This window comes from Oryctolagus cuniculus, chromosome 3, assembly GCF_964237555.1.
Source record: "Oryctolagus cuniculus chromosome 3, mOryCun1.1, whole genome shotgun sequence".
NCBI classification, from domain to species: domain Eukaryota; kingdom Metazoa; phylum Chordata; class Mammalia; order Lagomorpha; family Leporidae; genus Oryctolagus; species Oryctolagus cuniculus.
Window position 1 is genome coordinate 92,554,230 of NC_091434.1, and position 25,342 is coordinate 92,579,571.

The window sequence follows — 25,342 nt, forward strand, 5'->3', positions numbered from 1 at the left end:
ATTCTTCAGACTGGTTACTCCTAGTTATATTTATGTTAAAGAGATAATCTAGAATTATCTCCTCAGAGCTAGAAATAATTTTATTTTTTAACTTTTATTTAATAAATATAAATTTCCAAATACAGCTTTTGGATTACAGTGGTCTTCCCCCCCCCCCCCCCCAATAACTTCCCTCCCATCCGCAACCCTCCCATCTCCGGCTCCTTCTCCCATTCCATTCACATCAAGATTCATTTTCAATTCTCTTTATATACAGAAGTTCAATTTAGTATATATTAAGTAAAGATTTCAACAGTTTGCACCCACATAGAAACATAAAGTATAAAGTACTGTAGTTATAGCATTAATTCACATAGTACAACACATTAAGGACAGAGATCCTACATGGGGAGTAAGTGCACAGTGACTCCTGTTGTTGACTTAACAAATTGACACTTTTATTTATGGCATCAGTAATCACCCTAGGCTCTTGTCATGAGTTGCCAAGGCTATGGAAGCCTTTTGAGTTCGCCAACTCTGATCTTATTTAGACAAGGTCATAGTCAAAGTGGAAATAATTTTATTTTATGTCACTTATGTTTGCAATGTAAAGGCCCCAAATGACCAATTTCTTTGGAGCTTTTCTGCAAATTCCATTCCTGAAGGACCTGACATCCAGATTTTGATAAGAGACCAACAAAGAAAAAGAGCTCCTCTCTTCCTTTTCTTGCTGTGTATCTGATATTTTCTCTGAGAAAACACTCATTTCTCTCCCACCTCTCAGCTTGAGTATAATGACTTAGTCACTCACCAACTTTAGAACAATAAATCCTCAGCATTAAAAAGCACCAGTTTAAAAAAAAAAAGACAATTTGAGAAGAAGCATTTTTGCTTTCCATTCTATTTTGACAAGCTAATTTCTAGGATGGAAAGGAAAAGAGGAAATAAATGTGCACCATGCGGAGTGTTGGGCAGCGACAATTTTCTGAGAGGGCCTTTGAGATGTCAAATGATACTGACACAAACAAAAGAATACGTAAATGAGGAAAACAGCCAACTCTCTCATGCAGAGGTGTTTCAAATCATTGTGAAGATACACTGCCCTCAGAAGAGGGTGAGCCTAACTTCCCACTCCTACAACTGGGAACGCACATGGACATCCTTCCAAAGGGTGTCACGGAACAGGCTGGGAGAAAGAGAAACTTCACAGTGCGGAAACTGAACAAGCACTAAGCGACGAAAGTTAGCACCAACAACGGTAAGCCAGTAGTGTTGTTATCATAATGATAAGTCTCTGATACGTTGTGCTGAGAGGGGCGCTGTATCTCCGCACTCAAAAATCCGCCACCTCAGTCCATCATGAGAAACAGGTCAGGTAAACCCGAGGGGAGGGACTTTTGACAAAATGCCTGAAGACGATGTTTCAAAACTGTAAAGATTACTGGGGGGTGTGGGGGAGGTCTGAAGAACTGTCACAGTTTAGAGTCCGTGGAGCCACGGCAAGTAAATGTGACAGGGAATTCAGGAAGGCTCCTGGAACAGAAATGACCATTAGCTCACAACCCAGGGTCCAGGTCAATGAAGTACGCGATTCTGACAGAAAAACAGGAAACTGCGCCTCCTGGAGGCAATCAGAAAAGTTTGCGGTGAGAGGAATTCTGAAAGGGGTTCAAGGAGTCAAGGAGCAAGCTCTGTAGCCCTCTCCACCCCACCTTTCCTCCTCCCACGTCGTCTGCCCGGGAGCATCCTACCGAAAGTCAGCGCCACGTAGGCCTACGTGACACGCGTGCGCATCACCGACTCGACGATCCTTCTCATCGATGCGCTCGAAAGTGACTAGTTTAGCCTGGCCGCTGCCGGCGTAGTCGCTGCTGTCGCTGTATTCGCCGCCGCCATTTCCACGGCGGGAAGAGTCTGGTTCTGGGGCAGGTGGAGGCGGCGGTGGTGAGTGGTGCGGCCGGCTTCCTCTCGCGTTAGCCTCTCCACATTCCCCTGCCTTCGGGCCAGAGCCCTGGGTATTGCCCCCATGCCTACGAGGCCCTAGTCGTCCTGTCACCCTACTTTTAGGCTCCCTTCTTTCTCACGCCCTCAGCTCGGTCCGAACAGCTGGGAGCTGTCGCCACACGACCCGGATCTGTGTTCAAACACTTGCTTCGGCCCTCAGGACTCCGGCCTGGCGGGTCCGAGTCCGAGGCGAGCCGCCGCCGCCGGGCGGGCGCTCTGCGCAGCCTCCTGAGGGCGGGGGACGGGTCCTGGCCACCTCCTCGTTGGGTCCGGGTTGAGCTCAGACTTTGGTCCTGCGGTGGGCGAGGCACACGGAGGAGGAAATCGTGGACCTTACCCGAGCCGCCCGTGTTAAGAGTTCAGTCTGTCACGAACCTGTTTTGTTTTGTCCTTTCCCAGGAGTAACTTTACAAACAGGGGAGCCTTTGCGTCTGCCTGCTCTGCCAGATATGGCCAATGTGAGTAAATAGTCCCTTAAAATCGGTCATCTGGTTTGGGAACTTCTTAGGAAAGGGAGGGATTATGATGGCGTTGGCGGGGTCATGTTCTACTGAAGGTTTCAAAAATGCCAGGATAGCAAGAAGTGTGAAATCCTTGTTATGTTTGGAGGTAACTTGAGCACATTCTTTTAAATGCGTGTGCACTTCTCTAATTTCAGGTTTATATAGAAACTCAGTGCAAGTACCCCTTCCATATTTTTTAAAGACATTGTTTCAGTAGATTAGAATATTTAAGCCCCTTTTTCTCTGTAGCAGTTTCAGTATAAGAAATGACCTTTCAGATTCCACAAAATGAGAGCAAGAGCACATACTATTCATGTGAGTGAAAGATCCTGCCGTAGGCGTTCATGTAATAAGGGCACATGAAACATAGGAAAACAGGTGTAGAAAGAGTACAGTCGTGCCATTTACAAAGCTTTGAAAAAGTAAAAAGCAGATTCAGAGCTTTGTGGAGAGGGGATAGCAGGGAGTTGGGATCATTTAGTGGTCAGAGCTTTTAACTTGAGTTTTGAAAATGGATGGCACTTGAGAGAGTGAAGGTGTAGGTGAGGAAACTAGGGGGCATATTTAGAGAACGCGCTTCAAATATTAAGAAGTCATTCTGCCTTCTCAAATAAAAGATGTGTGAAAACGATTAATGGAAAGGGAAGGTTGGATTGTGAAGTGGGGACAAACTAATACCTTTGAGTGCTAGACTCGGTAATTTAAGGTTTATTCTTTAAGTTATGATTTGTGTTAGGAACATTAATATGTGCCAACAGTTAGCCGGTTTGCTACTCTAGCAATTGAAGGTGATATATTAAATAAAGCCTAAAGGTATAACTGTCCAGAAATAAACAGGAACCATCAGTCTGAACTAGTTTTTAAGGTAAATTTTTGTCGAACAGTAACCTGCACAGAAAGGGAATGTTGTTTAAAAAGAAAAAAAATTATATGGTGCTTTCAAGGAAGGGAAATTAATTGAAATAAACTAAAATGCTAGTATCTCTCTTGACTTATATTGGCTTAACTGAATAAATTGAGTTAGGTGACTTTATATTAAAATACAACTAAATTTTAGTATTAAAATGAACTTTTTGTGTTAATTTTTTTGCTTTGTAAATTCTGAATGGATAGTAATAAAATATGCAGATATGAGGGTCTTCTGTAATTAACAAGCATAACAAGGATCATAAACAACAATGGTAGAGACTATGACAAACTGAAATATGTGTCTCTGATATGAAAAGAGTAGCCTTCCCTTAGTTGCAGTGATCTGTTATTCATTAATTAATGCCTTTTGCATGTATAAATCTATTGCCTTATCTTCTGAGATTGTAAGAAAGGCTAAACATCTGGACTTTGTGTGAAATCTTGCAATTTTTCAGTGTTGATAACCACTTCAAACTTCTCAAAACACTGAAAAATAAGCACAAGACGTATCTGTAGATGGGTGTGGATGTACTTTTTACACCATTAGTTTTTAGCAATTGGAATAGACATTTTTGTTCTCTTCACATGACCAAGAAACAGGACTAAGCCCTAAAGGTGTGCCTGAAAGCTGTTTCTCTTTTTATACTAAGGATTTTGCAATTAAATCTAAATAGCCTAATATTTTCCCAAGTCTAGACCTCTTAGGTTTGTTGGAAGTGAATTGTTTGTGACTTATCCTCCAACAAAAATGAACTCAACTGTTACAGTTTTGGAAGTATTCATTAACTGTCACTTTTGATTATTATGTTCATTAGCTGACCCAATGTCATAAAGTCTGTCAAGTTGTCACAAAACATTATACCTCCTAAGTAAGGGATTTAAGAATCTTAACAGGTTAAAGGGTAAGGTTTGAAACAAATTAGTACTATCTTCAGCTGTCCTTTTCTTTGGGCAAACTCAATACTGGCCATTTTTCATTAAAATGAAATTTCGTAATTGGGTTTTCTTAGGGTAGGAACAAAACTCACATTTTAATATATACTTTCTTTACATGTTGATCATTAAGAAGAAAACTGGCTTAAGAGAAATCTAGTAGCCTTAATTCTTGGCCTAAAATAATCATAAATAACATTAGACAATTTCTAAACTAATTTGAATGATCTTTCCCTGTGTTTTTGCCTTGAAGCAATGTGAATGTGCATGATCATGAATCATATTTTAGTAATTATACTAAACATAGTGTTAATAGTATGTAGAATTGTTGTAGAAATTAAATAAAACAATGCATGTAAAGTACGTAGCACTGGACCTGGCCCCATAACAGTTAATATCTTGTTTATTTACCATCACATGCTTTCAAATGAATGTTGTCAGGACAAGTATTTGGCCTGGCAGTGAAGCCACTGGTTGGGACACATGCATCCCATGTTGAAGTACCTGAGGTTCAAGTCCTGTCTCTGCTCCCAGTTCCAATCTTGCTAATCCACGCTTGGGGAAGCAGCAGGTAGTGACTCAGCTAATTGGATCCTTGCCATCCATATGATACGGGTGATCTGGGTCGAGTTCCTGACTCCCAGTTCACCCTGACCCAGCCTTTACTGTTGCAGGCATCTGTGGAGTAAACCAGCAGATGACAGTATGCTTTCTCACACTTGCTCTCTCAGACTCTTTGCCTCTCAATTACTTAATTAGATTTTAAATTTTTAAAAATGTTCAAATATTCTTATTTAACCTCTTATTTTGAGCCTTTCTACACAATAGTTTAGAACTTAAAACTTTAATTACCTTTAAACCTGAATTATTTTCAGTTATAAAGGTTAATTTATATTATTATTATAATGATTAATTTGTATTATATAGACATCCAAAAGTCCATTTGTCTAGTAAGTAAAAAGCCAAATAATTGCTATAATTGCTATTTTTGTGTCTTTGGGCAGGTTGGGTCCAGGCCCAAAGAATGGACACTTAAATTTTCAGGTATATAGAATTCTCTGGAGACAGGCCATATGCTTTGTAGATGCATATCACCCAAGAATTTATATTTCTCCAAGTCTTGACAGTGTGAGTTTGCCAGGCCTCAAGGGAAGGGGAAAGTAAGCATTTTTAACAGAGAAAAAAAAATCCTATGACCATTTAAGCAGGGGTGGGGAATGTCCGGCCTAAGGGTTGTATAAGGCTGAAAGCCTGTGAAGTTGTTTGGTCTGTCCCTACCAAGGCAGTCTAACACAAGACTAGGAAGTCAGTCAGTTCTCTAGCAGGCTAATTAAGCTGAAAATTTTGTGTGTCCAAATGAGGTTCCAAACATCCAAATGGCCCGTGGCCATAAAGAGATTCCCTACCCCTGGTTTAAAGGAATACAGAGTAATATGAGAGATGTTGATAAGATGTTCTTACATGATTACAGCATAGAATAAGAAAAAGGAAGGTAAAATTTGTAGGGAATATGTCAGAGAGCTAGAAGACCATTTCTAGGATGCTACATTAGGATAAGAAACAAAGTAAGAACAGCTAGATTGGATTTCAGAATATTAGATAAAAGAAAAAGGGATGATTTTGAACTTTACGAATGTCTATACTGATCCAGCATCCTATCCTGGTGACTAATTTTCATGCTACTCTACCCTCCACACTCCAGTCCATTCTCCATATTGCCTTTACTGGTTATTTGAAATTCAGAGTTACAGAGAGAGAGAAAGAGAGAGATTGATCTTCCATCTGCTAGTTCACCCCCAAGATGGCCGCAATAAACTTGTCACATAGTAGATAATAAATGAAAGTAAAAAACAGAAGCCAGAAGCTAGGAGCTTCATCTGGGTCTCCCACATAGGGTGTCAGGATCCCAGACACTGAGGCCATATTTTGCTGCTTTCCCAGGCACATTAGCAGGAAGCTAGATTGGAAGTGGAACAGCCAGAACATGAACTGGCACCCATATGGGATGCCTACATCACAGGCTGCAGCTTTACTCACTAATCCTCAAAGCTATTCTCCTTATCCAACACCCCTACTCCTGGTCTCTTAATTGCTTAACTCTCTTTAAAAAAAAAAAAAAAAAAAAGATTTATTTATTTATTTGAAGGAGTTAGAGAGAGGAGAGGCAGGGAGGGAGGGAGAGAGAGACAGAGACAGAGACAGGTCTTCCATCTGATGGTTCATTCCTCAATTGGTCGCAATGGCCAGAGCTGCGCCAATCTGAAGCCAGGAGCTTCTTCCTGGTCTCCCATGCAGGTGCAGGGGCCCAAAGACTTGGGTCATCTTCTGCTGCTTTCCCAGGCCATAGCAGAGAGCTGGATCAGAAGTGGAGCAGCTGGATCTTGAACCGGTGCCCATATGGGATGCCGGCACTTCAGGCCAGCGCATTAACCCACTGGGCTACAGCGCCAGCCCCAATTACTTAACTCTTAATAGCATTTCACAGTTGATACACTTGTTCCTGTAATTTTTAGGGCTATCCCATCTCTATTGCAACTACTTAACTCTTGCCATTATGTTGAGAAAGCATAAATGAATGAATGGGTATGGCTATGTTAGAATAAATCTTTATTTACTAGAGCAGTAGGCTGTATTGTAAAATAGTTTGCCAACTCCTGTGTTATATTCGTCTGAGCCAACTATTTTGCTGAAAGTTTATGTGTGAAACACATCTGTCCATTGTAACTAAGCTCAGTCTAGGAAATTATGAACATAGGGTTTTCATTTCTTTCTTGTATGGCATTCTTAATTCTAATTTTTACCAGAAAAGACACACACTTTTAACCAAAGTAAGCTACTGTTTTTTGTTTGTTTGTTTGTTTGTTTGTTTTAATATTGGTGCTATCAACCCAAAAATGTGTGGCAGAGAAAGGGGCTCTCAAAAAACAAAGTATATCCAAGAGTAATCCCTGATATGGCCAACTGTGGGAGCCATAGATATACTCAGGCAGGCAAAGGAAGACAAGAGTTTTTAGGGGCTGGCTCTGTGGTGTAGCAGGTAAAGCTGCCACCTGAAGTGCTGGCATCCCATGTGGGCGCTGGTTCAAGTCCCGGCTGCTCCACTTCCAATCCAGCTCTCTGCTATGGCCTGGGGAAGCAGTGGAAGATGGCCCAAGCCCTTGGGTCCCTGCACCCACATGGGAGACCTGGAAGAAGCTCCTGGCTCCTGGCTTTGGATCTGCGCAGCTGCGGCCGTTGCGGCCATTTGGGGAGTGAACCAATGGTTGGAAAACCTCCCTCTGTCTCTGCCTCTGCCTCTCTGTAACTCTCCCTTTCAAATAAACAAATAAATATTTTAAAAATAAGTTTTTAAAGGTAAAATGAGAAAGAGTTCATAGTTACTTGAAACAATCATTGTTGGCCATGAGGATTAGTAACAAGGCTAGTGTCAGTCCAAGATTGAACAAACAATTGCTGTGTAAGAATCCTTTTCAAATTTTTTGGTGTGTAAGGTTGTGGTAGCCCTTGTGCAATGTTGTCATTTGGCATACATTTTTGTGATTATTCTGTTGTCAGGCAAATATGCAAAAGGACCAACTTCATGACTTTCCAATTGCATTTTATTAGGGTTTGACAAAAGTGACTCCATGTTGAGTCTAACAACGATCCTATTATTTATTTTTAAACTTGTCACGTAGTAGATGATCAATAAAAGTAAAAATCAGTATGATGATTTGCAGAGAATATCTATGTAAACATAGCATTACTATCTAGAATAAATAATTTTTAACTTTGGTGCTGTTGTTAGGTGCTTTGTAACAGAGCCAGACTGGTTTCCTATCTCCCGGGATTTTGCTCTTTAGTTAAGAGGGTTGTCAACCCCAGAGCCTTTTCAACTGCAGGATCTTCAGGTTCCGATGAATCTCATGTGGCTACTGCACCTCCAGATATTTGTAAGTAAAGGTTATTATTACTTATAATTGTATCAGAACACTTTGAGTTGTATTTCTTCTACTGTTTCTTCTTGGGTTTTTATGGATATTTTTTAAGTTGTGTTTATGTGTTCTGCATAAATAATTTATACCAGAAAGCTACAATATGAAAAGAAAAAGAATACAAATGCTCTTGACTTATGATGAGGCTATGTCTTGATATACTCTTTAAATTTGAAAATACCTGTAAGTCAAAAATGCATTTAATACATCTAGCCCAATATCATAGTTCAGCAACGTAGTACTCTGTAAGGGTATCAGTTATTTACCCACATGAATGCATGATTGACTGGGAGCTGTGGCTTACTTGCCTGTTCAGCAATAGGTATTATACTATATGTTGGTAGGTCGGGAAAAGATAAAAATCAAAATGTAAATACAGTTTCTACTGAATATATATTCTTTTGCACTATCATAAAATGGGGACCATATGTACTTGTTTCCAAAGCTTATTTTCTCGAATTTTAGTTTCTTTCTATCTTCAGTCCCACAGTCTCCCTGAAACATTTCTCCTTTTGATATGGTAACCTGTGCTGCTACTTCCTGATATTCTTCCCTAATTTATTTTTCCTGTTTTAGATATATTTATTTAAAAGGCAGAGTTACAGAGAAAGAGGGGGACAGAGAGATACCTTTCATCTACTGGTTCACTCCCCATATGGCCTCAATGGCCGTAGCTGGGCTGATCCAAAGCCAAGAGACAGGAGATTCATCCAAGTCTCCCATGTGGGTGCAGGGGCCCAAGCACTTGAATGATCCTCTGCTGCTTTCCCAAGTACATAAGCAGGAAACAGGATTGGAAGTGGAGTTGCTGGGACTTGAACCAGCACCCATATCGGTACCAGCATCACGGTCAATGGCTTTACCCACTACACCACAATGCCAGCCCCCACTAAGTTTCTTAAATATAGCTGGCACATGTTATATATTAGTGTATATTCAGTAACTCACCTGCTATCTATAAAGTTTACATCTTTGAATTTATTTTGTATGCCACTGTTAGGCTAATCATTCTAAATATTTTAATCATGCCATTTTCTTCATAAACTTTGGTTACACCATGACTTTTATCAGCAGTTCCTAAACCATCCTCAAACTTTGAATCATTTTTCACGGTTTAAAAAAAAAAAAGGTGGAAGATTTTTGTGTTAAGTTTGAGAAATTCTACCTTCTATATTCCTGTCTTAGAAATTTGTAATGCACACTAAAATGTTAAAGACTCTTAGAAATTTAACCTAATGTGTTCAAAAGTTGTCATGCGTGGAATCACTTTTTTCATGAAAAACACTTTTTCATGAAACACAATGTATTTGACATTGACCTGGGCATTCAAAGCTTCCCATCCCCCACCATCTTTGACGACTATTCAGTTTATGTCACTTTCAGGTAAATCATAAGTTATCATAAATGAAAGACTTGCCATCAGGTTATGTAAGGGATTGGTATCCTGAATATGTAAAGCATTTTTAAAGATTAGTAGGAAGCCGGCACCGCAGCTCACTTGGCTAATCCTCTGCCTGCGCGCTCGCACCCCAGGTTCTAGTCCCGGTTGGGGCGTCGGATTTTGTCCTGGTTGCTTCTCTTCCAGTCCAGCTCTCTGCTGTGGCCCGGGAAGGTAGTGGAGGATGGCCCAAGTGCTTAGGCCCTACACCCACATGGGAGACCAGGAGGAAGCACCTGGCTCCTGGCTTCGGATCGCGGCCGTGGCGGCCATTTAGGGGGTGAACCAACAGAAAAGGAAGACCTTTCTCTCTGTCTGTCTCTCTCTCTCTCACACTGTCTAACTCTGCCTGTCAAAAAAAAAAAAAAAAAAAAAAAAAAAAAGATTAGTGGGAAGAAGAACCCAGTGGAAACCCAGAAAGCACAACAAATGAAGATATGAGCAGACCTTTCACAGAAGAGAAATACTAAATGACCCTAAATCTATATGAAAGTTTAATCAAATCCAATATTATTGTGAGGCACTTATTTTTTATGAAGAGTACTAGAAGCTCATAGACATGAATAGTCTTTAAAACTCATCTTGTTCAGAAATGCTTTAAAAGACTTTATCTTGTGATGAGCTGCAATTGTTAGAGTCTTGTTACTCAAAATGATCAACCTTGCTATTATCTGAGAAGTTGTTAGGAAAATAGTATCTTGAGCCCCCACCCCAAGCCATTAAATCAGAATTTACATTTTAACAAGATCCCACATTTTTCTTAAGTCCTTTAAAGTCTGGGAAACATTGGGTTAAGGTGTCTGTGTTGATAATTTTGAGAAGGTATCAAGGTTCAGCAGGAACAAGTTCCATGACTGATAGGTGATAATGGCATATGAAAGAAGTAATCACACTCACAATCCAGCAGAGAGGGAGCCACATTTACATGACCTTTTTCAGTCATTCTATTCTGGCAGGGTATTAAAAAATAACTGTTTTTATTGCCAAGTAATGTGAATAACAGTTGTCCTTAAGTTTCTCTAAATTAACCCCCTATTCTGAGTAATTATTAGTTTGATTTTCTACTTTATTCTTTTTTTTGATCTTTTTAAATTTTTTATAAGCTAGTGTATTTGTTAAGCTTTAAGTAAATAATGTGGTCTCTTCTGCTTTGTAATCTGTATTAATTCATGTGATTTGTAAATAGAGCGTTTTGTCACATAATGTGCAACTCTTTTTTTTTTTTTCCCAGCCCATTGATACAGATATCACTAGGGAACAGCAGCTGAATGCTCCTCCCCAAGGATCACTGCTGTTAAGCTTGATGTCTTTCCTTTTAAATATTTTTTCGCTATTTAAAAATATGAATATGAAGATATAAAAACATGTTTCGTACATATATATTCTTTGACCTAGCTTTTTTTTTTAAATGCACTAGTTGCTTGATTAGACTTTTGGATATGACAAAATAATTTATATTCACAGAGAAAGCAAAATTTCAAAGATCTTTCAGGAAAAAAATGCACAGTTTTAAGAAGAGCATTCTTTCACTTTGCCAATGCACTTAATTATCATAGAAAATATGATTCATTTGTTGCTCCTCCTCTTCAGGCACTCGAACAGTATGGCCTGATGAAGCTATGGGACCATTTGGACCTCAGGATCAGAGATTCCAGCTTCCTGGAAACATAGGATTTGATTGTCACCTCAATGGCACTGCTTCACAGAAGAAAAACCAAGTTAATAAAACTTTGCCTGATGTTCTAGCAGAACCATTATCAAGTGAAAGACATGAATTCGTAATGGCACAATATGTAAATGAATTTCAAGTAAGTTGTTAATACTGTTTTTTTGTGTTCCAGTTGATGCTATATTACTTTTCAGTTACTATAAGCATGTTACACATTGAAAAATAAAAAAGAAATCAAACTTCTTCCAGTATATACAGAAAAAAACATTAAAAACTGGTTACTGTCCTGTATGATTTTTGTTATATAATTTTTAGGTACTCATAGAAGTCTTTTTGTTGTTGTTGTTGTTGTTGACAGCCAGAGTTAGAGAGAGAGAGACAGAGAGAAAGCTCTACCTTTTCCATTGGTTCACCCCCAAAATGGCTGCCACGGCCACGATCCGAAGCCAGGAGCCAGGTGCTTCCTCCTGGTCTCCCATGTGGGTGCAGGGCCTAAGCACTTGGGCCATCCTCTACTGCCTTCCCGGGCCACAGCAGAGAGCTGGACTGGAAGAGGGGCAAACAGGACAGAATCCAGCGCCTCAACCAGGACTAGAACCCGGTGTGCCGGTGCCGCAAGGTGGAGGATTAGCCTAGTGAGCCGCAGCGCCAGCCCTCATAGAAGTCTTAATATGTTTTATAATAACTACTTATTTCAAATATTGATAATTATTATTTTAGATTACTAGAAATTTATATTCTGTTTTTCACTTTTATAAATCTCAATTATAATTTGGATATGGGCCTACTTCCAGCTACTTTTAATACTCCCCTGCCCATGTAAAGGCTTAAGAAATGTTTGAGATCCCTGAAATTGTTAAAATATAGTAAATTGAAAAGGAAGAGTAATAACTTTTTATAAAACAATATCTGGGAGTTTGGGAGGGGAATGTTTCTTAAGTTTTATTTGAATTTTTTAAACTTGCTTTGTGTCATGGCTCATTTGGGTAAAAGCTAATAAAATTCAGGGTTTCTGTCAAATCCCTGATGTTTACCACTTTTCACATTTCTGTGTGGTTTCAGGCTGAGTTTTTGATCAAAGCCGTATTATTAGAAGCAGCAGTGTCCCTCACAACTAGGAGTTAGGTACATAACCAAATCTTGGATTTGACTTCCCCTATCTTTTTTGTCCCAAATAACTGTTTTTTCTTTCTTGGCTCCTTGTTTCTCCTCTGCATACAAATTAAATTACACTTTTCATAGAATTTTGTCCTTCATACTCATTTAAATTATGTATTGGTCACTTAATCTCTTGGCTTCTTACACAGACTATTTTTTAATAACTCCTAACTCAGTATTTCTATTTCTGACATGTCTGCCTCTATATTTCTTTCTACCAGCCAAACATTTTTATTTGAATGTCTCACAAATTCCTAGATTTTCCATATTAAATAATGTGAAGTAGTCCTGTTTTCTCCTAAAACCTGTGTAACCAAATTGGCAGAACCATCCTCCTGTCCCAAAGTAGTACCAAGCTTCGCTTCCTTCTTTATCATGTCACCATAAGTAGTATCAAAATCATATTACTCCTATCCCTGAATTTATTCCTAAGTTATTAGTGTCTTCTCAGTTCTCTGCCAAAGTTCAAGGGCTCTTTACATCATATGAATTCTTAGAGGCATTATATTGTCAGGGACTATGGTGATAAAATAAATCTAGGCTCAAAAATTTTCTCTACCTTTGGCTCCCTTGCCCGCAAAGGAACGACATTGCTCCCAGCTGATCGGTCTTCAGTAGACTTTTATTTAAACAGGATAGAAAAAGAAACCCTTGAGCAAGGGGAGCTCCGAAAGAAAGGGGAAGCTCCCGTACCATATCACAAACAGCTTATATAGTATAACTTTGTTGAAGCATGTAAGCAAGCTTAGTCCATGCTACAGTCCATGCGGTGGTGCTTCAGTCGGGTGCCTGATCACTCACAGTCCATGCGCTCCCTGTCCAACCATAAAGGTGATCATGCGCCTTCATCCAATCAAGCTCCTGGTCACGTAGCAGGCAACTCAGGTGCTAAGCACAAGCTTCCACCTGTTGTTTTCTCAGCCTTGGTCAGTGGGAAAAGAAGTACGGGAAGCCCCAAGGCCATAGTTGTTTTGACTCTAGCCTGGGGTTATGAAACGGTCCTGATATCTCAGCTCAACAAAAACCATAAACATCCACACAGCAGTAACTATTGCAATGGGTCAGCAAGCTAAGCCTTAGCATGTGGGCCCATGGCCGGCTCATGGGTCCCCACATCTACCACTTATTTAATTTTGTGACCTTGAGGAAGTTACTTAATATATTTGAATCACTTTTTGCTTGTAAGTAAAATAGGGATAATATTCCAATCTCACAAGATTTCTGTGAGGATTAAATATGGTAATATGTACAAAGCACTTAACTACCCTAAAACACCAATAATAAATGTTGACAATTGATCTATCATCTGCTTCTTCTCATTAGCATATGTACTTCACTAATAGTTATGTTCATTTTTTGTATGTGATCTTACTATTTCTTTTTGCTTAAGAAGGAGGAAACAGTGAAGGAGGGAGAGAACATGAAATTTGTTCCCTTTATAGAAACAAAAAAGTAAAAAAAAAAATTTCATTTCACAATTTTGAACCTTTCCCTGTATCCCACCACCTCCTACTACATCTGCACTCCATCCACAGTTTACCTTTTTTAAATACACCACTGTATGCCTTTATACTGTTATTTGGTTTTACTGATCTGCTTTTCCTCCTGAATTCCTATCCTGTATTCCACCTGTTCTTTACTTAACAGATAAACACATAAGTTAATAGAGAGCTCAAATATTACCATTTCAACTTTCTTCCTGATTCCTCCTTGCAAAGCAAATTCCTTCCTCCTCCATCCCCAGAAGACTTTCTTCATAACTCTGTAGCACTTTTAATACTCAGTTGAATTAATTTCTTTATGTTCATTTTTCTTCTAGTTCTGGTATACCTGAGAGTGAAGACTGAAATTTTACCTGTGTAATGTTTGCTCCTATTCTAGTGGCTGATGTATAGTAGGCTCCCAATAAATTTCAGTTGAATAAAAGCCTCAGCTCTCCCTGTAGGAGAGCCTTATTATTGAATCATGGTATTTTGCTAGTTAGTGTTACTATCCCCATTTTATAGATGATTGCACAAAAGAAAAATTATATTTATCACAGAATATGAAAGACATCATGATAGAGTCATAGTAGTTAGAGTTTTAGCCAATTTCAGTTCATACCATGTGTTTAAATATCAATATATATATGCACATATTCTATTTCATTGAAAATTTTAAAATCTTTCATCAGAGAAGAGTTTTAAGTATATAAAATATTATTACCTCATCTTCCAGTTAGATTAGAATTTATTTTTTTAAAAACTTTCTAACTTGGTAAGTACATAGAAGGCATACATTTTATTTGAACCCTACATTATTTTCACTTATATATCCCTGTTCTTCATAGGGTCATAATACACCTGTTGAACAGGAAATTAACAGTGCAGAAACTTACTTTGAAAGTGCCAGGGTAGAGTGTGCAATCCAAACATGTCCAGAATTGCTGCGAAGAGGTATGTTGTGCTTTATACATTGAAATACTAATGTATACTAAATAATGTACTCCATAGGAATTGTAGTGCTGTACCTTACATTTTAAGGTCTGGCTAGATATGATTGCCTGGCCAAGATGGAGGCTTTCAGATGTCTCCTAGCATCTATGTTCTGTTGCTGGTAGACAGAGTGTTATTATTTTCAATAACGTTTTCTCTTAAGCTCAAGTCAGTTTTCCTCCTGCGTGCTTATAGCTATTATTTCATGAGCTAGTAAATGTTACTGAGAAAACTCTTTTCTTGGTAATAAACTTTTTTGAAAATTATATTAACACCAATAACATTTTTTAACCCTGTTTATTCATCAGAACTTTGGTGGTAATATTTCAGCTCATCCAACAAAAGCAGATGTGAACAAAACGAAGTTTATTTTACTCATTTCAAAAAATTGCATACATTTATACAAATAATGTAATATCACAATGATTTAACCTGATCATTTTTCTAAAGTATTTTAATAAACTGTTTTATACACTGTTTTTTCACAAAACAAATTATATTCTTCTTTGAATTTTTGTTTTATTTGTAGATTTTGAATCACTATTTCCAGAAATGTCTAATAGCAAACTAATGATTCTGACTGTAACACAGAAAACTCAGAATGATATGACTGTTTGGAGTGAAGAGGTAGAAACTGAAAGAGAAATGCTCTTAGAAAAGGTAATTCTTTCAATTATGCATGGTTTAATTTTGATCTTATTTATATACCATAGAGCCAGTGTTTTACAATTATGAGTATGATCTTCAGTCTTTATTCATTCTCTGCTGAAGTATTTTAATTATAAAGGACTTCACATCTGTTTTCAGAATAAAAATGACAGTTTTTTTAAAATATTCTTGAAAAATTTAGATTATGTTCATTGCTTTTCTGAATGTTTTAAAATGTATGTCTGTTTGAGCCGGCGCCGTGGCTCACTAGGCTAATCCTCTGCCTTGCGGCGCCGGCACACCGAGTTCTAGTCCCAGTCAGGGCGCCGGATTCTGTCCCGGTTGCCCCTCTTCCAGGCCAGCTCTCTGCTGTGGCCAGGGAGTGCAGTGGAGGATGGCCCAAGTGCTTGGGCCCTGTACCCCATGGGAGACCAGGATAAGTACCTGGCTCCTGCCTTTGGATCGGTGCAGTGCACCGGCCGCAACGCGCCAGCCGCGGCGGCTATTGGAGGGTGAACGAACGGCAAAGGAAGACCTTTCTCTGTGTCTCTCTCTCTCTCACTGTCCACTCTGCCTGTCAAAAAAAAATGTATGTCTGTTTGCAGAAATTTGGAAAATAACAGTAAAAAAAGACACAAAAATAAAATTTATTCTTCTACCCTGTCTCTCCCTCTCTAAATCCTTCTCTCCCTCCATCTCTTCCACTACCCTCATTTAATGCATGTTGAGTAAAAAGTGAAAGTTATGGGGCCGATGCGTGGCAGAACATGTAAAGCTGCCACATGCAGTGCTGGCATCCCATATGGGTACAGGTTCAACTCCCAGCAGCTCCACTTCCAATCCATCTCTCTGCTAGGCCTGGAAAGCAGTAGAAGATTGCCCAAGTCTTTGGGCCTCTGCACCTATGTGGGAGACCAGAGAGAAGCTCGTGGCTTTGAATCAGCCCAACTCCAGCCATTGCAGCCATTTGGGGAATGAACCAGCAGATGGAAGAGCTCTCTCTCTGTAACTCTGCCTTTCAAATAAATCTTAAAAAAAAAAAAAAAAAAAAGGAAAGAAACAAAAAGAAAGAGTAAAAGTTACCCCAACCCTCTCCAAAGAATAAATGTTAACAGTGAACAATATGATGATCCTGCCTATATTTTTTCCTCTTTTACTTTTACATAAGCATATATTTGAGTACTTTTTATATCATTATACATTGATATATTTCATTCTTTTTAAAATTTGCATAGTATTACAAAGCATGTCTAAACCAGGAGGTTTTTAAATTATTTTTTAAATTTCATTAATGATTTATAGGTTGAAAATCAAACTTTTGCATTTATAGGCAACACATTAGTAAAAAAAAGTCTGTACATGTTTTAATGCATACTAATCTCTCTATAGATTCCTATGTAGAGAGGAATCAAAGGATAATTAGATTTAAAATTTTGATACACACTGCTAATTTGCCCACCAAAAAGATTTTTTTTGTATATGGCTATCACCCTAACTTACCCTATGTGTTAACATTCTTTTCATTTTTATCTGTCTGGGAAGTGATAAGTAGTACTTTCTCATGTTATATTTTAAACCTGTATAATTATGTTTCTAAGAATTTAATGTTGGGTTCTATCAGTTTCTTTGTCTGAAAGACAGAAAGGAATATTCCTCTGTATGACAGGCTAAGAATGACTCATTTGAGTACCTTAGCTAACTTTGAGTTGAAAATTTTCCTTTACTGATTTCCTTTTAGGATAATGTTTAGAATTATATTTTCTTTAGGATTGGATGTATGGTCCCTATCATTTGTAGCATTACTGTAATTCATATATTTAGTAGTATTTTATGATAATGACATCATACCTCTGTCTCACATAAAGCTATCTAATAATTTTCATGTGGTTTGTAACAGTCGTGAACATATTAGTTAAATGCTTATCAAAAAAGAAATTACAGAAAGGCATAAAACATTGTCAGTGATTTCAAGAACATCTGATTTAGAGAATTGGAATAGGCAATAACTAACAGTAAATACTTTATTTGTATATTAACATAAAGCTTAGTAAGTACTTAATTTATCATTGTCATTGAGTGGCCAGGGAACTCTCACATATGCATTGCATTAGTGGCCCTAATTTTTGATCGGTTAAATTCTGAGCCTAATGTGTAACTGACTCTGGTATAGTTCTAAGTCAGTTTTCAATAACTAGTTTCAGGATTTTGAAATGACAACATCTTTCTTATTGAAATTTAATTTTATAGTGGCTGTAGCTGTTTCACTCTCTATGAAAAAAAGATAAGTGTATTGAAGATATATTAGTGATTATTTTAGAATCATACATAGTTTTTTCTCCAAGTAGATAATATATGTTATATAGTTTAAATCTGTTCCAGTTTTTTCCAGCAGATGTATTTGGTGTTGATGAGAATTTTTTTTTTAATGTATTTATTTGAAAGGCAGAGTTACAGAAACAGGGAGAGACAGAGAGACATCTTCCCTCTGCTGGTTCACTTCCCAGATGGCCACAACAGCTGGGGCTAGACAAGGCGAAAACCAGAAGCCTCGAACTCTATCAGGATCCACCATGTGGGTGACAGGTGCCCAAGTACTTAAGCCATCTCCCACTGCCTTCCCAAGGCATTAGCTGGGAACTGAATCAGAAGCAAAGCAAGCAGGACTCAAACTGGCTCACTGATATGGGATGGTGGTGTCACAGGCAGTGGTTTAACCCACTGTTCCACCACACCAGCCCCTTGAACAGAAACAGATATTTAAATTGTTTTTTCTTATGCTAATTTGGTGCTCTTTTAGTTAATGTTTCTAAGCATTTGCATTACATTATATTGCTTCGCTCTGCTTATAGATTTTAGGTACAGCACATATCTATTAAATTGAAATATGTTATCCCTAGTTTCTGTACTATGTTCAGTTGTTTCAGTACTTTTGAGAATTATGAGGGTTAATTAGATATAACCATAATGTAAATATTGAATACAATCTACAGAATACAGAATTATTTTAATGTTTAATGCTCATCATTAGTTTACATGAAGGTATTGAGAAAAAATGTTAGCTTGGGGCCAGCATTGTGGTATAGCGGGTAAAGCTGCCGCCTGCAGTTCTGGCATCCCATCTGGGCACCAGTCCAAGTCCTGGCTGCTCCAGTTCTAATCCAGCTCTCTGCTAAGCCCTGGGAAAGCAGTAGAAGATGGCCCAGGTGCTGGGGCTCCTGCATCCACCTGGGAGACCTGGAAGAAGCTACTGGCTCCTGGCTTCGGATTGGCACAGCTCGAATCATTGCAGCCATCTAGGGAGTGAAATAGTGGATGGAAGACCTTTCATTCTCTCTTGCTCTCTCTTGCACGCGCGCGTGTGTGCGTGCTCTCTCTCTCTGCCTCTCTGTAACACTACCATTGAAATAAATAAATAAATCTTTAAAAAGAAGTTTGCTTTGGTGGTGTACCTATCAACAAACTGTGAAGAATATCAAAAAATAAGGTTACAACAAATTTAGTTTCATAAAAACAATTTTTTAAGAATTATTTTATTTATTTGAAAGAGTTACAGAAAGAGGTAGAGACAGAGAGAGGTTTTCCATCCATTGGTTCACTCCCCAGATGGCCACAACGGCCAGGAGCTGTGCTGATCAGGGGCCAGGAGCTTCTTCCAGGTCTCCCACGCCAGTGCGGGGCCAAGGACCTGGGCCATCTTCCACTGTTATCCCAGGCCATAGCAGAGAGCTGGACTGGAAGAGGAGCAGCTGGGACTAGAACCGGTGCCCATATGGGATGCCGGCTCTTCAGGCCAGGGCTTTAACCTGATGCGCCACAGCACCGGCCCTGTAAAAACAATTTCTGACAGTTTTAACTATTTATTTGAGCAAAGAATGATGTGGGAATCAGGCAGCTCTTAGAACATGAAGAGTTTCAGAGAGAGCTTTACTTTGCCGTGTGGCCAGGAAATATTTATAGATGGAAAGCAGAAGCCAGGACAGAAACAACTTCATTGTTTATAGCTCAGGGTATACCACCATTGACTGAAACTCAGCTACTGTGATTGGCTGAAACCCTTGATATTTCTTAAGAAATACACTTCTAGTGCCGGCGCCATGGCTCAACAGGCTAATCCTCCACCTTGCGGCGCCGGCACACCAGGTTCTAGTCCCGGTTGGGGCGCCGGATTCTGTCCCGGTTGCCCCTCTTCCAGGCCAGCTCTCTGCTATGGCCAGGGAGTGCAGTGGAGGATGGCCCAGGTGCTTGGGCCCTGCACCCCATGGGAGACCAGGAAAAGCACCTGGATCCTGGCTCCTGCCATCGGATCAGCGCGGTGCGCCAGCTGCAACGGCGGCCATTGCAGGGTGAACCAACGGCAAAGGAAGACCTTTCTCTTTCTGTCTCTCTCTCACTGTCCACTCTGCCTGTCAAAAAAAAAAAAAAAGAAAGAAAGAAAGAAATGCACTTCTAAGTTGGGCTTTCAGTTTGTTTATGTACTAAGATTGGTTACAGTATGTTAACTAAAGACCCAAGGCTTGGAGGTTTACCTTGGACCAACTTTTAACTATTTAAAGATCTAATTGGGTTTTATTGGCCATTCCAGTATTGGACAGCACTTTATTCACCTCAGTTCTATTCTAGAATGAATGTTCCTATGAGGCAAGCAAAGGAATTTGACACTATAGATAGAAAAGGGTTGAAGTACAAACAGGAAAAATGAAGTGCGTTAGCCCTTTCGAAATTGTTTTTTGCTTATGGGACTAAAATAGACAGAAATTTTCTTACCATGCTGGCTCAGGTAAACTGAACCCCTTCAATTAATTGGTATGAATCTTGTGAGTTTTAGATTTGTTTTTATTTTTTAAACTGGCCTCTGCCAAGGTCAGTTTAATTGTTAATTACATGGCACCTAGCATGAATGATTACCATTCTGGTTTGGTCTAGCCTACTGGAAACTAATACATGAGGCTAGTCTAAAACAGTAGTCTGCCATAAACTTTGTGTAATAAAGCCTAGTCAGCAAATATGGTAGTCCCCTGTTTTCATTGAGGGGTATAGTCTGAGACTCTCAGTGGATGCTTGAGCCCCCAGATAGTACTGAACTATTTTATGTTTTATGTACATAACTTTAATAAAGCTTAATTTACAAATGAGGCACGTTGAGATTAAAATAATACTATAAAATAGAACAGTGATGACAAAAATGTTATAAAAGTTACATAAATGTCTCAGAATGTCTTACTGTACTTTTGCTCTTTTCACTTTTATTTTTTTATTTTTATTTGTTTTTTTTGACAGGCAGAGTGGACAGTGAGAGAGAGAGAGAGACAGAGAGAAAGGTCTTCCTTTTTGCCGTTGGTTCACCCTCCAATGGCCGCCTCGGCCAGCGCGCTGCGGCCGGCACACTGCGCTGCTCCGATGGCAGGAGCCAGGTGCTTATCCTGGTCTAAAGCAGGTGTTTTATGACTTCTCTTTGGCATAACCTAATTGCTAGCATCACTACTTTTGTGCTTGAGGACCATTATTAAGTAAAGTAGTAAAGTCAGGTTGACTTGAACATAAATGCTGTGATACCTCAGCAGCTAACTAAATGACTCAACAGGCAGGTAGCATTTGGAGTGTGGATATGCTGTACAAAGGGAACAGAAGAAGCAAGAGAAACTGAGATACACCATGCTATTCAGAGCTGTGCTCAATTTAAAACTTAGGATTCTTTATTTCCCACCCTAACCTCCCTCAGCACCATCACTTTGCTTGGGCTCCTTATCTTTGTCCTGTGACAAAAAAATGTCCCCAAACAAAGGGAGCAAATATGGAAATTACTTCATTTATTTACTTCTCTCAAAGTCTATAGTCTGGCAGTTACTTAAAATCTGAAACTAATTGCCCCATATTTTGATCAATTTTTATAATTACTGAATAGGATAGTGAATTCATTACTTATGCTGACATGACTAGAAGTGGAACTGTATGCTTTGTACCCTTGTTTTTAACTGATTAGGCCTTTTATTTCAAGCATTGTAATCTAGTCTTAGTATTTGTTTTTCATTACTTGAACTTCTGATAAAGCTAATAAAGACAGACATTAGATTTGAAAGACTAAAATTGTGATATAGGCACATGGTATGCAGTCATTATGCACTGTGGTATGCAAAAGATACACAGGGGTGTATAACCCCTTTTTCAGAAAAATTTCATAAATATGGGAGTGGAGAGATGTTTTGAAGATGTTTTCAAATAGCTATCAATTTTTAAAAGATTTATTTATTTATTCATTTGAAAGCCAGAGTTATAGAGAAGCAGAGAAAAAGAGGGATCTTCCATTCACTGGTTCACTTCCCAAATGGCTACAATGACTAGAGCTGCACCAGTCCGAAGCAAGGAGCCAGGAGCTTCTTCTTGGTCTCCCACACGAGTGCAGGGGCCCAAGGGCTTAGCTCATCTGCTTTCCCAGGCCATAGCAGAGATCTGGATCGGAAGAGGAGGAGCCAGGTCTTGAACCTGCGCCCATGTGGGATGCCAGCACTGCAGGCTGCAGCTTTACCCACTACTACACAGCCCTGGCCTAGACAAACAGCTATCATTTAAACTAAAGAATGATTCAGAACTTTTCTTACATTTTATTTTCTTGTTATCTGATATCTCCATAATGATATAAAATAGCAACTATAACCTATAGTTTATGGTAAATTCAGAAGTTACAGTATAGAAATAATCAGAAATATTTCATAAAGAAAATAATTTAGATGAAAAAATAGAGAATTAAGACTTCTTGAAATTAAAATGTTATAGTAACCATTAATATTTTGGAATGGGAAAAAATTTTTTTTACAACATTACAATCTTAATTATTATTTTTTATTAACCTTACTGAGTTTTCTTTCATAAGCAGAGATCCATTTAAATTTTTTTTTTTTTTCAAAAAATTAGGCAATCTACAGTGATGCTATCTTGAATATATTATTTGTGCTTTCTCTATACAGTTCATCAGTGGTGCTAAGGAAATCTGCTATGCTCTTCGAGCAGAAGGCTATTGGGCTGACTTTATTGACCCATCATCTGGCTTGGCAGTGAGTAATTAAATGCATTTTTAAAACCAAATTATGAGATAGCAGTGGTTTTTATTGTAAAATGACTATTATAACCTTGGTAAAAGTAGATCATTTATGACTTTTTTAAAATATCACAATTTTACCCAAGAAGTGCTATTATAGGTCAGTTGCATTCAAGTTTTGAGAGCCTTCTGTTACTCACAGTTCAGTTTCTCCATCACTGCAACTTTTTTTTTCCTACTAAAAATAACCAAAGTAGTTATTAATCACTACTCTTGCCAGTAGATGTTTTTTGATTTTTATTGTTATGTTTACTGTTTGTAAACTGAGAATTGGAAATATAGTCTAGTTTCTTTAAGGTTTAGCTATAAACTTTAAAGGTTATACTTTGAAGAAAATGTCACTGTTATTGTGATCAGAGTTTAAATTCTGGATGTATCTTTCAGTTACAAGTAGTAATAAAATCATTTTTTGGATCTTAAGATGGGATTAAGTACTGTTTCTTCTCAAAGGCAAGTAAGATACAAACCATGGACTAGAAATGAAAAACTTTTGCTCTGGACTTTTCCTTATAATGAAAATGATAGTGAACTTCTCTAAGATTCATTTTATCTTTAAAGGTTATGTAATATTACACATTTGAGGTAAAACACAAAATCTGCTAAATCATTCATGTAGCTTTTCAGAATGCATAGGTATTTAGAAGGAGGGAGTAATTCAGATGTTGAATATAACCTTTTTATTTCCTACTTGAAATATTTGGAGTACTGGTAGTTGTATCTTCATGTTTACATGAAAACTTTTACTACATTGCCTTTCTTCCTAATGAAAATATTACTTTGTATTTTATTTCTTCCAGTTTTTTGGACCATATACAAACAACACTCTTTTTGAAACAGATGAACGCTACCGACATTTAGGTTTCTCTGTCGATGATCTTGGCTGCTGTAAAGTGATTCGTCATAGTCTCTGGGGCACCCATGTATTTGTAGGAAGTATTTTCACTAATGCAACACCAGACAGCCATATTATGAAGAAATTAAGTGGAAACTAACAGTAACATCAGTTTATTTGCTGTACTGTTTATATATGATGGATTGATCTATAAATACTGTCAAGACTTCAAGTTTTAAAATATACTTATTTTGTAGGTATTTATTTCAATATTTCTGAATTTGCAACATTGGCAGGTGGTTTGAGGTTCTAAATTGCAAACTTCATTATTGATATTTTCATTGAATACATGTTGAGCACATCCATATTGCACAGAATGTGACAGTTAACATGTAACCAGGGTATGGTCTTATTTCTCCCCTTTATTGGAAAAACTTCATTTTTAATTATTTTTCTCCAAAAATAAATCACACTTTTGGTTATGATAATGTGTTTTTTCACTGCAATATTTTAAAAATATGATTCTTAAAAATTGTTAAGAAGCTACAATGTGTTTTTTAACAACGCAGTTGAGAATTTAATTCATTTTAGGTTTTCCCATTTCTAATTTTTTTCTTATCTGTTAAATGTTCTAATGCAGTCTGTTACTTTGAAATAATGTAATGGAAACATAAAGACAATATATCTTTATGTATAAAAGCATATGAATCTTAAAAAAAAACCATAACTCCGTAAGACAGGTAAATATACTTTGCTTTCAGTTAAAACTATGCCTCAGCCATTAAATCATACTTCTCCAGCTTTTGCAGTTGAAGTGCCTCATTTGTGAAAAAGCTTGTTCTTTTAGCTTGATATACATCAAAAGAATTTTTTGATAGGCTTTTGCCAGTAAAAATAGATCTCAGAAGAAAAAAGAACTTGTACCAAATGAATTAACCATAATGGATAATTTTCTATATTTTTAATGTTTTTCAGTGTTTACATGAAGGTGACCAACTTTTTAATCACTTGATAATGGATATTATAATCTAAACAAAAACCACAAAGTTTTCTGTCTTTAGAAAAAGATGAGTAATGATTTCCATAACATTTTGAAAGTATATGTTTCTATTTATGTAACCAGCACCCAGATCAAACCACAGAACACGTCAGGTTCATCCTGCTCCCTTACAAGTATCTCTGCCTCTCCCAAGGGTAACCACTATCTGAATTTCTATAGCATAGATTGGTTTTGCCTGCTTTAGTGCTTCATATAGATACATGAAACTATATAAAATGTTCACTTTTGTGGCTGACCTCTTTGATTTAACATTGTGAAATTAATTCTTATCATGTATCATTATAGATAACCTGTTGAGAGAGGTGTTATCTTCTCAGTGATTTTTAAATTGGGGCAGTTTTGGCCCTTGAGTCAGTTTTTTAATTTTTTTTTAATTTTTTAAAGATTTACTAATTTGAAAGCCAGAATTATGTAGTGGGGTGGGAGAATGGGAGGGAAGGAGAGAGAGAGATCTTCTATCCACTTGTTCCTTCCCCCAAATAGCCACAACAGTTGAGGCTGGGGTAGGCTGAAGCCAAGAGCTTTTTCCTAGTCTCTCACATGGGTCCAAGGGCCCAAGCACTTGGGGCATTCTCTGCTGCTTTTGCAGACACATTAGCAAGGAGCTAGATTGGAAGTGGAACAGCCAGGTTACCATCTAGTGCCCATATGGGATGCCAGCATCGGAG

General features: G+C 38.1%; 1 protein-coding gene and 2 long non-coding RNA genes across 4 annotated transcripts in view; 2 read left to right on the plus strand and 1 right to left on the minus strand.

The window, feature by feature from the left end:
* The window catches only part of LOC103348757 (uncharacterized), a 43,980-nt gene extending 42,109 nt beyond the window's left edge, over window positions 1–1,871 (minus strand). For both annotated transcript variants that reach the window (XR_007920401.2, XR_517050.4), the window contains exon 1: window positions 1,731–1,871. This is a non-coding gene — a long non-coding RNA (uncharacterized lncRNA). The remainder of the gene's footprint in view (window positions 1–1,730) is intronic.
* LOC138848997 (uncharacterized) overlaps window positions 1–25,342 on the plus strand; it is a 244,817-nt gene that overhangs the window by 214,151 nt on the left and 5,324 nt on the right. The gene's annotated exons all lie outside the window — the stretch shown is intronic.
* MMADHC (metabolism of cobalamin associated D) lies at window positions 1,789–24,413 on the plus strand. Its single transcript, XM_002712155.5, has 8 exons — window positions 1,789–1,923; window positions 2,383–2,441; window positions 8,116–8,260; window positions 11,331–11,548; window positions 14,897–15,002; window positions 15,571–15,701; window positions 22,652–22,738; window positions 23,580–24,413. The coding sequence occupies exons 2-8, from the start codon at window positions 2,433–2,435 to the stop codon at window positions 23,772–23,774; spliced, it is 891 nt and encodes a 296-aa protein (XP_002712201.1). The 5' UTR covers window positions 1,789–1,923; window positions 2,383–2,432; the 3' UTR covers window positions 23,775–24,413.